Source organism: Podarcis vaucheri (assembly GCF_965113315.1).
Source record: "Podarcis vaucheri genome assembly, chromosome: 16".
Classification (NCBI taxonomy): Eukaryota; Metazoa; Chordata; class Lepidosauria; order Squamata; family Lacertidae; genus Podarcis; species Podarcis vaucheri.
The window spans coordinates 27261610-27275248 of NC_138754.1; the positions used below are offsets into that span (position 1 = coordinate 27261610).

General features: G+C 46.3%; 1 protein-coding gene across 5 annotated transcripts in view; it reads left to right on the plus strand.

Moving 5' to 3' along the window:
• LOC309521007 (ovotransferrin-like) overlaps positions 1–13639 on the plus strand; it is a 17778-nt gene continuing 4139 nt past the window's right edge. Inside the window, exons 1-13 of one of the 5 annotated variants that reach the window (XM_082203141.1) lie at positions 1–1010; positions 3090–3253; positions 4414–4513; positions 5455–5631; positions 7341–7503; positions 7598–7662; positions 7789–7946; positions 8869–9055; positions 9773–9921; positions 10228–10318; positions 11514–11573; positions 11888–12070; positions 13371–13527. In XM_082203141.1, the coding sequence (XP_082059267.1) occupies positions 923–1010; positions 3090–3253; positions 4414–4513; positions 5455–5631; positions 7341–7503; positions 7598–7662; positions 7789–7946; positions 8869–9055; positions 9773–9921; positions 10228–10318; positions 11514–11573; positions 11888–12070; positions 13371–13527 (1742 nt within the window). In that variant the 5' untranslated portion in view covers positions 1–922. Of the gene's footprint in view, positions 1011–1908; positions 2473–2758; positions 3254–4413; positions 4514–5454; positions 5632–7340; positions 7504–7597; positions 7663–7788; positions 7947–8868; positions 9056–9772; positions 9922–10227; positions 10319–11513; positions 11574–11887; positions 12071–13370; positions 13528–13639 lie in introns of those variants that run through there. The other 4 variants (XM_082203142.1, XM_082203143.1, XM_082203140.1 and 1 more) reach the window with 4 other exon arrangements.

Below are 13639 nucleotides of genomic sequence, written 5' to 3' on the forward strand. Positions count from 1 at the left end.
TGGGTGGGGGGGGGGGAAGGCCCCCACGCACATACAGAGAACAGCAGTGATAATCCATATTCCCTTAAATGGCTAGGAGGTGAGATGCATAATGACAGAGCACATAAAGGGTTCACTACTGTACTGATCTACACCATACATTTAAAGTACATGGCTTCCCCCCAAGTAATCCAGGGAGCTCTTGTTTGTTCAGGGTGCTGGTAATTGTAGTTCTGTGAGGGGTAAACTCAATTTCCCAAGATTCTTTGGGGGAAGCCAGGTGTGGATGTGGCAGGTGTTAATGCCAGCAGCAGGTAGGCCTCACTAGGGAGATCATTCCGTTGAGTTTATACATCTCGCCTTATTTACATTTATTAAACTTTATTAAACAAAGCTTTACTTCATGGAGCTCAGGTCAACATAAGTGGTTCATCTCCACCCTCTCTTTATCCTCACAAGCCTGTAAGGTAGAAATGGTCAGAGGCAACGAGTAGCTCAGAGGCACAGTCAGCTTCTGGCCAAGCATGGCTTCAACCTGGGCTACCCTGGTCATAGTACAACCATCTTCGTGGTGCAGTTGTCTACACACTGCATACCCCCCCAACATGCCACAGAGGGGAAAAGGGGGAATCCGTCTTTCGGGGTCTCACTTTGACACGAGTCAGGTGACTCGCATGGAAGCACAGCCCTCCAAAATGTGTTTTTTGGGAGGCTGCACTCAAAAACAGGACATCCAGGGATCAGTTGAGTGGTATGTACACAGTTACGTGGGAGTAAGTCACAATAAATTCACTTCTGAATAAAGACAGGTCTCACTATATAAACACAATGCATTCTCGGAAAGTCAGGCAAGCGTTTGCATAACGAGTCAACACTTTCCATTAATTCCAAAATGATGGGCGAAACCAGGAAAACCCTCTGAAACTTTGCAAAAGGCAAACAAATGCTCTCTTATTTGTCCCATCTCTCCCCATCCATCCATTCCTCCTACCATGTGAATCAGCTGCAGTGGAACAGAAAAACACAAAAAAGTAAGGCTGCTTATTTGTTTACAGTAATGCATGCAGGTCTGGCTGTTTGGATATCTGAATCTGCGGTGTATATTTTTGTTTGGATAAAAATTCCTCATGTTTGGATCAGTGAATTTTTGTATAGTGAGTGTTTGGATAGCAGGACTTGTGTGTGTGTATTTATATAGAATTGCATTGTAAATCAACTTTCCCAATCTGGTACCCTCCAGATGTTTTGAACATCATCAGCTCCAGTCAACATAGCTGCCCAGTGATGTCCCTGGGGCTGATGAGAGTTGTATTCTAAAACATCTACAAAGCACCAGGTTGGCAAAAGTTCTAACCACTATACTACACGACACCAGCAGTCTTTCTGTCACACACTCTCAGGGAAGCTAACAGTAAAAACATCACAATATTAACAATAATAAAAGTATTGCCTTAATTTAGATTTATTAATTACTTAGTTCAGATCTCATCTCTGCTATGAACTCAGGTGAACCACCTGCAATCCAGGAGGGGATGTGTGTATTGTGAGGATCCCTGAGTGCAGGCCTTTTTCCAACTGGCTTATGCAGGCAGGGCCCTGACTGACTCCAGCTACAAAAGCTGAGGTTGTTGAACAGACTCATGGGCTGGGGTGTGGTTTCAGTTTTTGGTTGGGAGGGGGTTGCTGCTGTTGGTTTATTGTATTTTTATTTAAGATCTCATTTATGTTCAGTTTCGTGGTATATTTTTTAATGTTTTATTGTTTATATCTACTTTTGTTATGTTGTAGTTATGTGTTTTTTCATATTGTAAGTGTCTTGAACTGTGGAAACATGGCATACAGATAAGGTTATGTATGTATGTATCTGGAGAATGCAGGTGAAGGACTCTGAACCTTTATAAAAAAAACTGAGGGACTGAGGATGTGCAGGTGGGTAGATCGCATTCTCTCTCTCTCTCTCTCTCTCTCTTCAAAATCCATTCCTGACACTTGAAAATCCTCAGAATGCTAGTTCAAAAGGAGATTTAAGGTTCAGTTGCTTCTGCTGAGTGTGAAATGAGGTTTTTAAAGCCCAACACAGTGCTATCTATGACAGATTGCCAGTGTGAGAAGACTGAAAAACGTTATAACTCATCTATTCTATCTCGGAGACTCGCCAGGCCAACTCTTGACCAAGCCCTGCTAACACTTCCCATCTGTGCCTAAGAATGGGGCCCCTTTCCCCGCCCATCATCCTTACATCCAGTGGATGCTGCTGCTGCTGCTCTCTCTCTCTCTTTTGTTAATCCTCCCCCAAACCCGAAAATAAATATTTAAGGCAGTGCCAAGACCCCTTGTTTGTTTCAGTCATAGCTCTGGAATCCCTGGTATGAGGCAAGGCAGAGGCTTCAGTGTGTGGAGGCAAACTGGATTTATGCTTTGCATCTTTGGCCATGAAGGCTGCGGCAGCCACTGTGGTCATCCTCCTGACCACTCTTTCTCTTAGGTCTACAGGTAAGAGTGGAGGCACTGAGGGAGATGAAAGGCAGCCTCCACCCTGAACAATGCTAATTTGCTTTTAAGAGGCAAACGCCAGCAAGCCCCTCCACCATTACACTAGTCTTCTGCTTTATTTTTAATTTAATTTTTAAAATGTTATGTCTTGTTATTGGAATGCTGTGCCAACCACCAGCACCGGTGCTCCTCTCATTATTTATTATTTGTTTGGTAGCATTGGGTTGGGGAAGCCGTGTTGTTGGGAACAAAGCTAGAAAGAGAGGGGGGTTGGAGTCCAACAACATCTGGAGGGAGACGGGTTCCCCATCCTTATTTTGCAGCGTCCCTCTCCCTTACAGGCAATGCGTATCACCTGACTTGTTTCAAAATGTGGTACTCCTGCTTTGAGGTGGGGACTCCTGCTCATTCTGCCGAGTGGGGCCTTGACTTCTTCCCCCAAATCCTGTCCTGATGGCTCTGCCATTCATCAATGATGTGCAGACTGCATAGCATGTTTTGTTTTTTTTCAAATAGGGACCAGCCGTGTCTGCTCCTCAACTTTCTTCATTGCTTACCTTCAAGCTTCTCAGTTTCTACCCTATTCATAACATTGCCTGCTCTTTCTGTTCTTGCAGGGAAGAAGTTCCGATGGTGCACCCTTTCTGACCTGGAGCAGAGGAAGTGCTCAGAGCTATCTAAAGTGCTTCTGGCAGTGTTGCCTCCTGCCACGGTCAACGCCTTTGCCAGGGTTTCCTGCATCAGAGCTCACAACACTTACGACTGCATTGACAAGATTAGAGTGAGTACCCAGAAATTCCAGAGGTTATCCAAACCTCGGATCTCATTCATTTCTTCTACCTCCACAGTCGAAGCAGGCATCAGTGCTTTCGAATACCTGGAAACCACAGGAGGGGAGCGCTGTTTCGCTCACGCCCTTATTGTCAGCTTCCCTTTAGGACATCTGATCAGCCACTGTGAGAACAGAATGGTGGGCTTGGTGGTTCTGATGTCTTTTGGGCATTTTGGACTACAAATCCCATGAGGCCCAGCCATCATGGCAGTATGTTCCTGAGGCTTATTGGAGTTGCATTCCAAAGCATCCTGAGGGCACCAGGTTGTTGATGGTGGGAATCAAGGGTATGTGGGGGGGGGGGGCGGGCTGCTGGGGTGATTGCCCCGGGTGCATTTTTCTGACAGGCACAGTGTGCTGCTCACGCCCGCCCCCCCGAGCCAGCCCTGCGCCAGGAGGGCGCAACAGCCATGTGCCCTTCGATTCCAGACCCTCAAGGGTGAGGCTGTGATAGAAGACATCTAAAGGCAGCCCTGTTTAGGGAAGCTTTTAATGTTTAATAGGTTATTGTATTTTAGTGTTTTGTTGGAAGCCGCCCAGAGTGGCTGGGGAAACCCAGCCAGATGGGTGGGGTATAAATAATAAATTATGATGATGATGATGAAGGGCACATGGCGTCCTTCTAATGCCACCTTCCCTGAGCCTTGCAAAGTGCTGCAGGGCCCTGTGCCTCACAAAGTGGCTCAGGGATGGTATTACTCTGGCAATTTCAGTGGCGAGGGCTGAGCTGGTGCACAGCGGGCTCCATTCGCTGCGCATGCACCGGGCACCATACAATCACGCTCCACCGCTAGTGAGAATGAAGAGTCGCACATTAATTGTGGGGTTAGCTGAGCACAGCATCTGTTCAGGGTGGAAGCGGTGTTGCCCCAGGCAAATTACTGCAATTATTGTGGCAGGTTTTCATGCTTAATATGTGAGAGATTACAGCCCATTTATTGCTACATACGTACTTATTAAATCCTAACCAGATGAAATTCTGCCATGACTAGAGGCAGGATGTGAGCCAATAATCCCAGGAAGTGTTGGGAAAAGTCTGCCTGACTAGAATAACTTGTACTGAAGATATTCAGAAGCTTGTTTTAAATACTATTTTCATTCTTAATTAGGTGAACAAAGCTGATGCTGTCTCCTTGGATGCTGGAGATGTGTATTCGGCTGTGAAGCTTTATGGCCTGAGTGTGGTGGCAAAGGAGATCTACATGGAAGGTCAGTTAGTGACCATACCCCCAGGGCTGGTGTCAGCACCCAGCAAATTGATTAGACCCTATAGAAATGTCAAGAGCCTGCCCAGCCAAGCCTTGAGTCCAGCACAATCCCTGGTGTACCTAGGTTGGCAATGGAGGTCAAGGGTCATGGAAGTGTTCCAATCAGTGTGCTATGGAGGGAGGCCCGCTCCCTTGGCTCTGGGGTTTTACTATGGGATAGATGCTCCTCAGGGTCCACATGACATCATTGGCATCAAAATGTCTGTCCATACCCTGCCCCCCAACTTAATCTGGGATCTAATCTTTCCAGCAGAAAATCAATAATTTACAAAACATAACTGATGCCAATAGCCCAACTGTAAATTAAACTGCCATCTGGAAGTACTGTAAACATTTCTTTAACAGAACTGGCCCTGCTTTTTCCACACAGAGACATTGCTTTGATCTGTGATAAACTGAGAGCATATCAACATAACACAGACTTAACTGGCTCAACCAGGGTGCCAACTTGAATAAAATATGGGGAGGGAGGTAAGGCAAGCCCCACCCTGCGTATTCGATCACATGATGTGGTGAACACAATCATTTGAATGGCAATGCCCATTAGCTTTGGGGTGGACAACCCCCTCAGATGCTTTATTGGTGGGGCAAAGCCCCGTCGGCCCCTAGGAGTTGGCTCCTCTGGGCTCAACCATCATTCCTTCTCCCTAGGAAATCCTGAGAACACGAAGGAAGCCTTAGTGCAGTATAGCCGTTTCCAACCTGGTGCCCTTCTGATGTTGTGGACTACAGCTCCCATCAGCTCCAGTCAGCACGTCTCTATGAAGAAAGTTGAGATCCAAAACAACTGGAGGGCATGCAGTTGAGGAAGGCTGTTCTGTTCACACAAAGATCTCTCAGTGTTCATTAACATGGTTCCTTCTGTACCTTTTTTATCACTAGGTAACTGTGTGTTTGCTGTAGCTGTGGCCAGACGAGGAACGCTGGATATCCAAAGGCTAAAAGGGAGTCGCAGTTGCCACAATGGAGCCAGGTGGACCTCTGGTTGGAACATCCCTTTGGGCTTTCTTCTGGTTAGGAATGACCTCGTATGGGATGAAGACCAGCCCCTCAGCCACAGTGAGTGCACAGTGAAAGATCAGATGCATAGCCTTGTATCAAAGGTCTGCAACCGATTGGAATTTGAGGGGAAGGACAATGTGCAAAGCACCTACCATAGGTCCCAAGTCCTTCTACTCGTATTGGGACCACTTCTGCCACATGACGTCCTCTTTAGTCCCCCTGGTTTGAGCAGGAGAAATGCCAGAGCATGTTACTGAAACCAAAAGAGCACCAAACTGCTTAACTGTTTTAAGGCTGGACGATACCCAGGATGTTACGTGTCAAAGAAAAGCAAACTGCACCTGAGAATTTATCATGACATGCACAAAGTGTCCTCACAATGTATTCTCATACCCGTCTGTGCCCACAAAACATAAACACGTGATGAGATCCTGAGACAGGTTCCCAGATCCTGTTTGGCCAGAGCTTTTTTTCAGGGAGAGCTGCAAACCAATTTGACAACACCCAAAGGAAGCACCTGTTGTCATTGCGTTGCCTGGTAAAGTGCTCCTTTCCTGTTTTTGTTTTTTGATCCAGATCATTATGAGGCATCTTTAATTTCAAAAGGATTAAGTCTGTCAACCAATTCAAGAAATTTAGTTGGCTAATTATCTTGTCTTTTACCAGTTAAGTTTCAATAAACCCACATTTTATCAAAACTTCAATATAGGAAAAGAAAGTGCAATATAATTTACAATTATTTAAAAATGAATGATTAAACAGAAGCTACCATTCATTGTTTCCTGCCAACCTAGCAGTTCGAAAGCACGTCAAAGTGCAAGTAGATAAATAGGTACCGCTCCAGTGGGAAGGTAAATGGCGTTTCCGTGCGCTGCTCTGGTTCTCCAGAAGCGGCTTAGTCATGCTGACCACATGACCCAGAAGCTGTACGCCAGCTCCCTCGGCCAATAAAGCGAGATGAGCGCCGCAACCCCAGAGTCGGTCATGACTGGACCTAATGGTCAGGGGTCCCTTTACCTTTACCATTCATTGTTAGCTGCAAACATATTATTGATTAATTTCTTTTTCATTCACCGCTGCAGAAAGAGACCAGACCCCAAAGTAGCCTAAGTAAAACAAGCACCTACTTTCTTAACTTGCAGCCCAGGTGATGAACTATCACCTGCCATTGAGACATTAAACTCCTAATTCTAATTTAAAAAATAGATGAAGACTGGGGTCTGACTCTTGAAAAAGTTTGGTTACAGCATTAACATACAGTATTATGTCTGCTCAGAAGTTTGCCCCATTGAGTTCAATGGAATGTCTTCAAAGGTTATAGATTTGTTTTATATAGTTATATAGATATAGGTATAGATTTGCAACCTCAGGCTGCAGTCCTGTACCTAGAATGAAGTCCCAATGAACTCAGAGGGGTCTACTTCTAAGTAGCCATACTTAGGAATACAACATAGTGGGTACATTTCTGTGCGTGCTTATCTGGGGATAGGGCTACATTCTGCCTCTGTTGCTGGAGACAGTATGCCTTTGAATTTGCTGGGAATCACAAGTGGGGAGAGAGCACTGCTGCTGCACCCAGGTTCTGCTTGTGAGCCAGAGGCACCTGGTTGGCTATTTGAGAACAGAATGTTGGAGTAGATGCGACTTCTTAGGTCTGACCGAGACGGGCTCTTCTTACATTCTGATCATGCAGAGGTTGAGTCGAGAATCCGTGTTATTTTAGCAGTGCGTTTCCATGAGGATGTCTCCCCTTCTCATTTCTCCAGTCGTCGGTGGTTATTTCAATGCCAGCTGCATCCCCGGCATCGGAGTCGCCTCTCCGCAGCTCTGCTCCCTGTGCCAAGGACAGAAATCCTACATCCAGGACAAGAACCACTTCTGTGAGACCAGCGGTGGCGAACCCTTCTCTGGTTCAGATGGGGCCTTCAGGTGGCCTTGCACTTGGGCTTGAAGTGCAGGCGGGTGGGGCTGGAGCAGGTGCTGCATGGTCTCCTATGCTAACGCCACTTCAATCTGTGTGCAGGTGCTTGAAGAATGGGGTGGCAGATGTTGCTTTCCTGGATCACCTGGCCATCATGAATGCCACAGGTAAACTTCTTGCTCGGAGACTCTCATCTTAACATCTGCCCTGGAGATGTACAGCAGCCCGATGTTAAATTCTCTCACTCCAGCTTCTCTCGATGCCATTCGTTCTTTTCCCTTCCCCTTGTTCAGAGTCAGAACAAGAAGAATATGAGTTGCTGTGTCCTGACGGGTCCACAGCTCCCATGACTGCTTATGCTGCCTGCAATCTGGGCCGAGGGCCAGGACGGGCCATTGTCACGCGCCACAACTTCAAGAAGATCGCCAAGAAGTTTCTGACTGTCATTCAGGTATTTCTTAGCCAACACAAGGAGGGGTACAGCAGGGCTCATGCCCCAGGCCTCATTGACACAGAGAGCTACTGAGAGTCCCAAATGGACTACTCCATTAAAAAAAAATGTGTTTGGCAGACAACAAAATCTGGCTGCTTTGAGTGTTGAAACTGGGTGCTCTAGTTTTTGTGCTCCTGAAAACAGTGTGCCATGCTGGCTGGGGCTGATGGGAGTTGTGGTACAAAACATCTGGGGGGGCCAGGCTGGTGAAAGCTCTCACCAATTGCATGGCTTGTGGGAGGTGCTAAGCACGTTTTATAGGGTGTTACAATCATGTCCACACACACTCTTTCCCTTGAAGATATGTGGCCTCTGCTTTTTTTCGGGGGGGGGGGGTGTCTGCTGCTGGCTCACTATATTATCAGCTAAATAATAGCTAGAAAAGAGATGCTGAAGTTATATCAGCATTTGAAAAAAAATAGCAAAGAAGTATGGTTGTGGGTGAGTCATGGCAGATAATTTTTAAAAATCCAATACTGGTGTTACTGCTACTTACCAGGATGGCACTGACACAATAAGGAGGGTGTGTGTCTCTATATGGGAGCACCAGGAGCAGCACTGGATTGGCAGCCACAGTCCCACTGGTGCAGCTGCAAGGTCCTGACCTTGCCGAAATCCCATCCCATCCAGGGAGGCGGCAATGATGCTGGTGTTGGGAAGATAGCTTTGCCCCATCATATGTGCCAGTACTGCCTCCAGTTGTTGTTGCGATCCACCTCTCATCCGCTGTAGCCAGCATAGCCAGTCATCCGGAATGATGGGCATTGCAGTCCAACCATACCTGGAGGTTGCCATGTTGGCTGCCCCAGTGGTTTATTTCATCGTATAGCCACCTCTGCTGGGTAGCCCAAGGCTAGCTGAAACTTGCTCTTGTTCTTAGCACCTCTTTGGAAAGAAGGGAAGAGAGAAGGCCAGATTCGAGATTTTTGCCTCTGCGCCTTTCAGAGGGAAGAACCTGCTCTTCCTCGATGCGACACACCGCTTCCAGCTTGTTGATGAGGAGGCTGAAATCAGCCACGTTCTTGGCCTGGATTATGTTGCTCTGCTGCAGGGCTTGGGCCATGAAGGTGAGAGAGTGCTTCCCTCCCTCATGAAGTCATGGGGAGTCCTGAAAGATCCTATATAGGATCAAAAGAGCCCCGAAGATCCTATATAGCACCAGGAGCATAGCTGGTGGTCAGCCCTTCAGGTATGGGCTCCAGATCGTTTTCTAGGAGTCCCAGGTGTTTCTGGATGCTTAATTGAATTGAGAGGCAGAACTGGGCTGGATGCTGAATTAGGAGTATAAATTAATTCAATGTGATCTCATCTAGAGATGTTTTGGAGGACAATGAACAAGGAGAGCTCTGCTGGATCAGGCCAATTGAGGCACAGATAGCTCAGCATCCTGTCTTTGCAGTGGCCAATCAGCTGCCCCAACGGGAAGCCCAAAAGCCAAAATTGAGTGCAAAAGCAGTGCTCCTCCACTTGCAGTGCCCAACCACTGGGCATTATTCAGGGGCACACTGCCTATGAATTTTGGTAAAGGAAGGGAAACTGAACTGATTTGGGGTGCAAATCAACTAAAGTATATATCTGGGGTGATCTAGATGGGAGACCACCTGTCTCACCTGTGACATTTAAATTCTAAACTTGCTTCTATAATATAAATTAGCACCTGCAGATTTTGCACAAATATCTGTCTGTCAGCCTACTCCTCAGATCTTTGAAGTACTAGCAGCTCGGTTACTAGGTGATGCAATTTGTCCTCCTTCCTATGACAATATCTTCTCCTGCTGCCTCAGGGAGCTCCCTGGCCAACAGCCTGGTCCGCTGGTGTTGTATCAGCAACGCTGAACTCCGCAAATGTGAGGAGTGGGCTCTGAATGTCAGGTCACACCCACTGGTCTGTGTCCAAGCAAACTCTATGGCCAACTGCATTGAGCTGATCAAGGTGAGTTGCACATATTCTGGGAAGCAAAACCGGTAGCGTTTTCTTTTTACATAAGCAAAAGATACAAATAAATCACCCCATCTCAATAAGGCCCAGATTGACTGGGACAACACAGCCACATGGGCGGGCTATAAAACTAATATTATCTCCAGTTCCACCTGTTTCCCAGCCCAGACAGACGATGGCTGGGAAAAGACCTTGATTCTGGCAAGAACTCCATGGCTTGCAGGGAAGGGGGTTGCTTTCTTTAACTTTCTTTAACATGCCAATGTCAGACTGTCAACTGTGCACTTTTTCACGGGGCAGAACAATGAGGCAGACGCTGTTACACTGGACGCCACACATGCCTACTTTGCAGGGAGATGTGCGCTTGTTCCTGTGGCTGCAGAATGTTATGGTGAGCTGCCTCTTTTTTAAAAAAAACCACACCAAACTAACACATTTTAATTGGTTTCTCACTAGAGTGGCAATAAAAGTAAAACATAAAGAATACCTCTAAGCACGCAGGGGGAATATTCTGCAAGCTGCTGCAGATAACCGTAAATGTCAGTGGTGTGTAAAATGCCTAATCCGGTGCATGGCAGAGGTAATGTGATGTGTGTATGTGTGTGCGAGCATGTTACGCTATGATAAATATTTCTTGCCCATAGGGTCATTGCAAACAATACACATAAAATGACTTGTTGCCACAAACACAAGCAGATATACTTAGTATTAAGATAAAATGAAAGTTAAAATAAACCCTTCAAACATCCTGGAATGACACTTAACTTTAAACCGCTCAAATGAATAGCCTTTACTGCCATCCAATTCAGAGTTCTCACTCCAGTAGCTTTCGTTTTCAGTTCAGCAAAGCTTGCAACCAGAAGAATTAAAATAGCACTTTGCTGACTCATGCATTGAAGTGCATTACTCTTTGACTTGGCACTTGATGACTGGTAGTTGAATAGTACAGTCAGTATTGTGCTGCTGTTTTCTGACACTGACAGGTGATATTGCAGTGCTCACAGTGGTGTTCACTCTGTGACTGATCATTTACAAGGCAATAGCTGATGCTGTAATCATCGAGTAATGAACAGGCATGTACGAAGAATGCGCCTGTGGTCTTTTTCTGTGCCCCGTCTTCTTGGTGCAAGTTCCTCAGTGCCACAGTGAATTTGTAATGGAGCAAATGGATATTGTAAGGTGGCCTGAAGGTTCACTTCTGGGGCCAGAGTGTTCACATGGCATTCCCGACATGGGTATCTCAGCTAGAGCATCCTGGGATTCTGTTTTCCAGAGGAATTCTCCCTCAGAGAAAGAAACTGATAGCTCCTGTGTCTGATATGAAAGGCACTTTCCTAAAGGAGACATGAATTGATGTAATTCCCAAACTGACAACCTTCAGATTTTTGGACTACAACTCCCATCATCCCCGGCCATTGACACTGCTGGCTGGGGCTGATGTGAGCTGTAGCCCAAAATATGGGGGAAGGTCAGGTTGGAGAAGATTGAATCAAATCAATCTGTGTTTAGTATTGAGCACCTACCAAGTGGTGTAAGGCATGAGTCTTTTGTTCAGATGTCACTTCCTTATGCCTTTTTGTGTATAGGAGAAGAATGCACTTCAGCTCAGGAAGAAGAGGAAAATGAGAAGCTGGCCCACCTTACAGGTAAAGGGAAGTGTCTGTAATCATAGAATTGTGGATGGGATCCCGAGGGTCATCTAATCCAACCCTCTGCAATGCTGGAATCTAGACTAGATCTTACATGACAGGTGGCCTTCCAAACTCTGCTTAAAAACCTCCAAGGAAGGAGAATCCACCACCTTTCGTGCAACGCAAATTGCATCTACTAGACCCCTCCCTTTTTAAAGTTGCTTCTGGGGCCCCTCTAGGATTAGAGGCCCCAGACGCTTAAGCTTCCTTTGTTTCATAGTAGATCCGCTCCTGCTGCCATGTTCTAATGCCTCCTCGTTGCCACACAGCTCTTCCTCCAATTTATGCAGTGGCCCTTGTCAAGAAGAATGCCAAGCACGTGAACATCTACAATCTGGGGAGGAGGCGCTCCTGCCACAGCCATGTGTACAGCCCAGGAGGGTGGCTCCTCCTTGCCCAGTACACGGTGGGGGCTCAGGAGAATGGCACTGCCAACTGCAACCTCAGCTCTGGTGAGAATTACAGCAGAATCTACAAAACAAATGGGGACAAATTGATTCAGGAGGAAAGGTGGGAGTGGGTGTGTCAGGGGGTGGTGTTACTAGTTCAGGCTTCCTCAACCTTGGCCCTCCAGATGTTTTGAGACTACAATTCCCATCATTCCTGACTTCTGGTCCTGCTAGCTAGGGATCATGTAGGCCAAAAACATCTGTAGGGCCGAGGTTGAGGAAGCCGGTCCTAGATCTTAATAGAATCAGGATAGAAGCCTAGGCCACTTCCCTTTCTATGTTCCATTTAAGCCTCCTACTTGTTCTAGCCAACACAGTCCCTTCCAGATGCTGTCGGATTACCACTCCCATCAGTCCCAGCAGGCAGCATGGTCAGTGATGATGGGAATTGTAGTCCAGCCTCATCTGGAAGGCAACACATTAGCTACGTCTGGTTTAAACATGTGCAGCTGGAAATGGGGCCTACTTTACTGAATATTTCAAACGAGTTCACGACCCGGTACAATGTGGGCTGGGGAAAAATGTGGTCCTGAGGATTCTGTTAGATTTCCATCAGCCACATGGCCAACCATCAGAGAGGATGGGAGGTGTGATCTAGCAGCATCTGAAAGTCCATAGGTTCCCCATCCCTGTGCTGCTGTGGCCACGGAAATTAAAATAAGCTGCACATTAATGCCTCTGTCTATCTGGGGCCTGAATACTGGTGGGAATTGATACTGCTGAAGTATGAAAATACTGGGCTTGTGGTACAAATTTATCCAGCTTGCGAAGCACAAATGTATTTTGAGATAAGCTTACTGTCCCCAGAAAAAAAGGATTTTAATGTGTAATTTAAATCAAGGTGATGTGTGCGGCAAGTTATGCATGTGTACAAACTGCACTGCACAAGGTATACAAAGAGGACTCTCTCATTGGCTGCTTTTCACTGCTGCAACAGACACAAACTTTTTTAATGGCTGATTTGCAGAACAATACCTTGGTTTCAAAGTTCTGATTTAGACAGTCAGTTCAGCCAAAATGTTCAAGTTAGCAAAACTCTTATGCACCGAAAGAGCAGGGGAAGCATCACACAAGCGTTTAGAAAAGCAAATGATACCTGGCTGCTGAAAGGGAAATAAATATAAACAACCAACCGTTTAGTTTTGCTTTTAAATGTTTTCTGCACAAGCAACAACAAGCTGAGTAAAATTGGCTATCCTGTTCCTTAGTTTTCTTCAGCCATCAGGGAATACTTTCCTCCACTGCTTTTAACCACTGTTCCACTGCGAGTTTAACCACTGGCCTTTCTCTTCCCCACTGAAAGCTTACGAGGATTACTTCTGGAAGGGGTGCATGCCAGGAGGTGGTGGGAACCTTTGCAAAGTCTGCATTGGGCAAAAGGAGGCGGAGGGAGGAAGGGGGTCATCCAGGTGCACAGCCAATCACAACGAACTCTACTATGGAAACCTGGGTGCCCTCAGGTGAGTCGAAGGATATTGCTTAAAAATGACTGCTGTATACATTATAACGTTAATGCAACTGATCTGTAGAAAAGACTCTGCTACCTGAAAAAAGAGGCAAAGGATTTTGTAA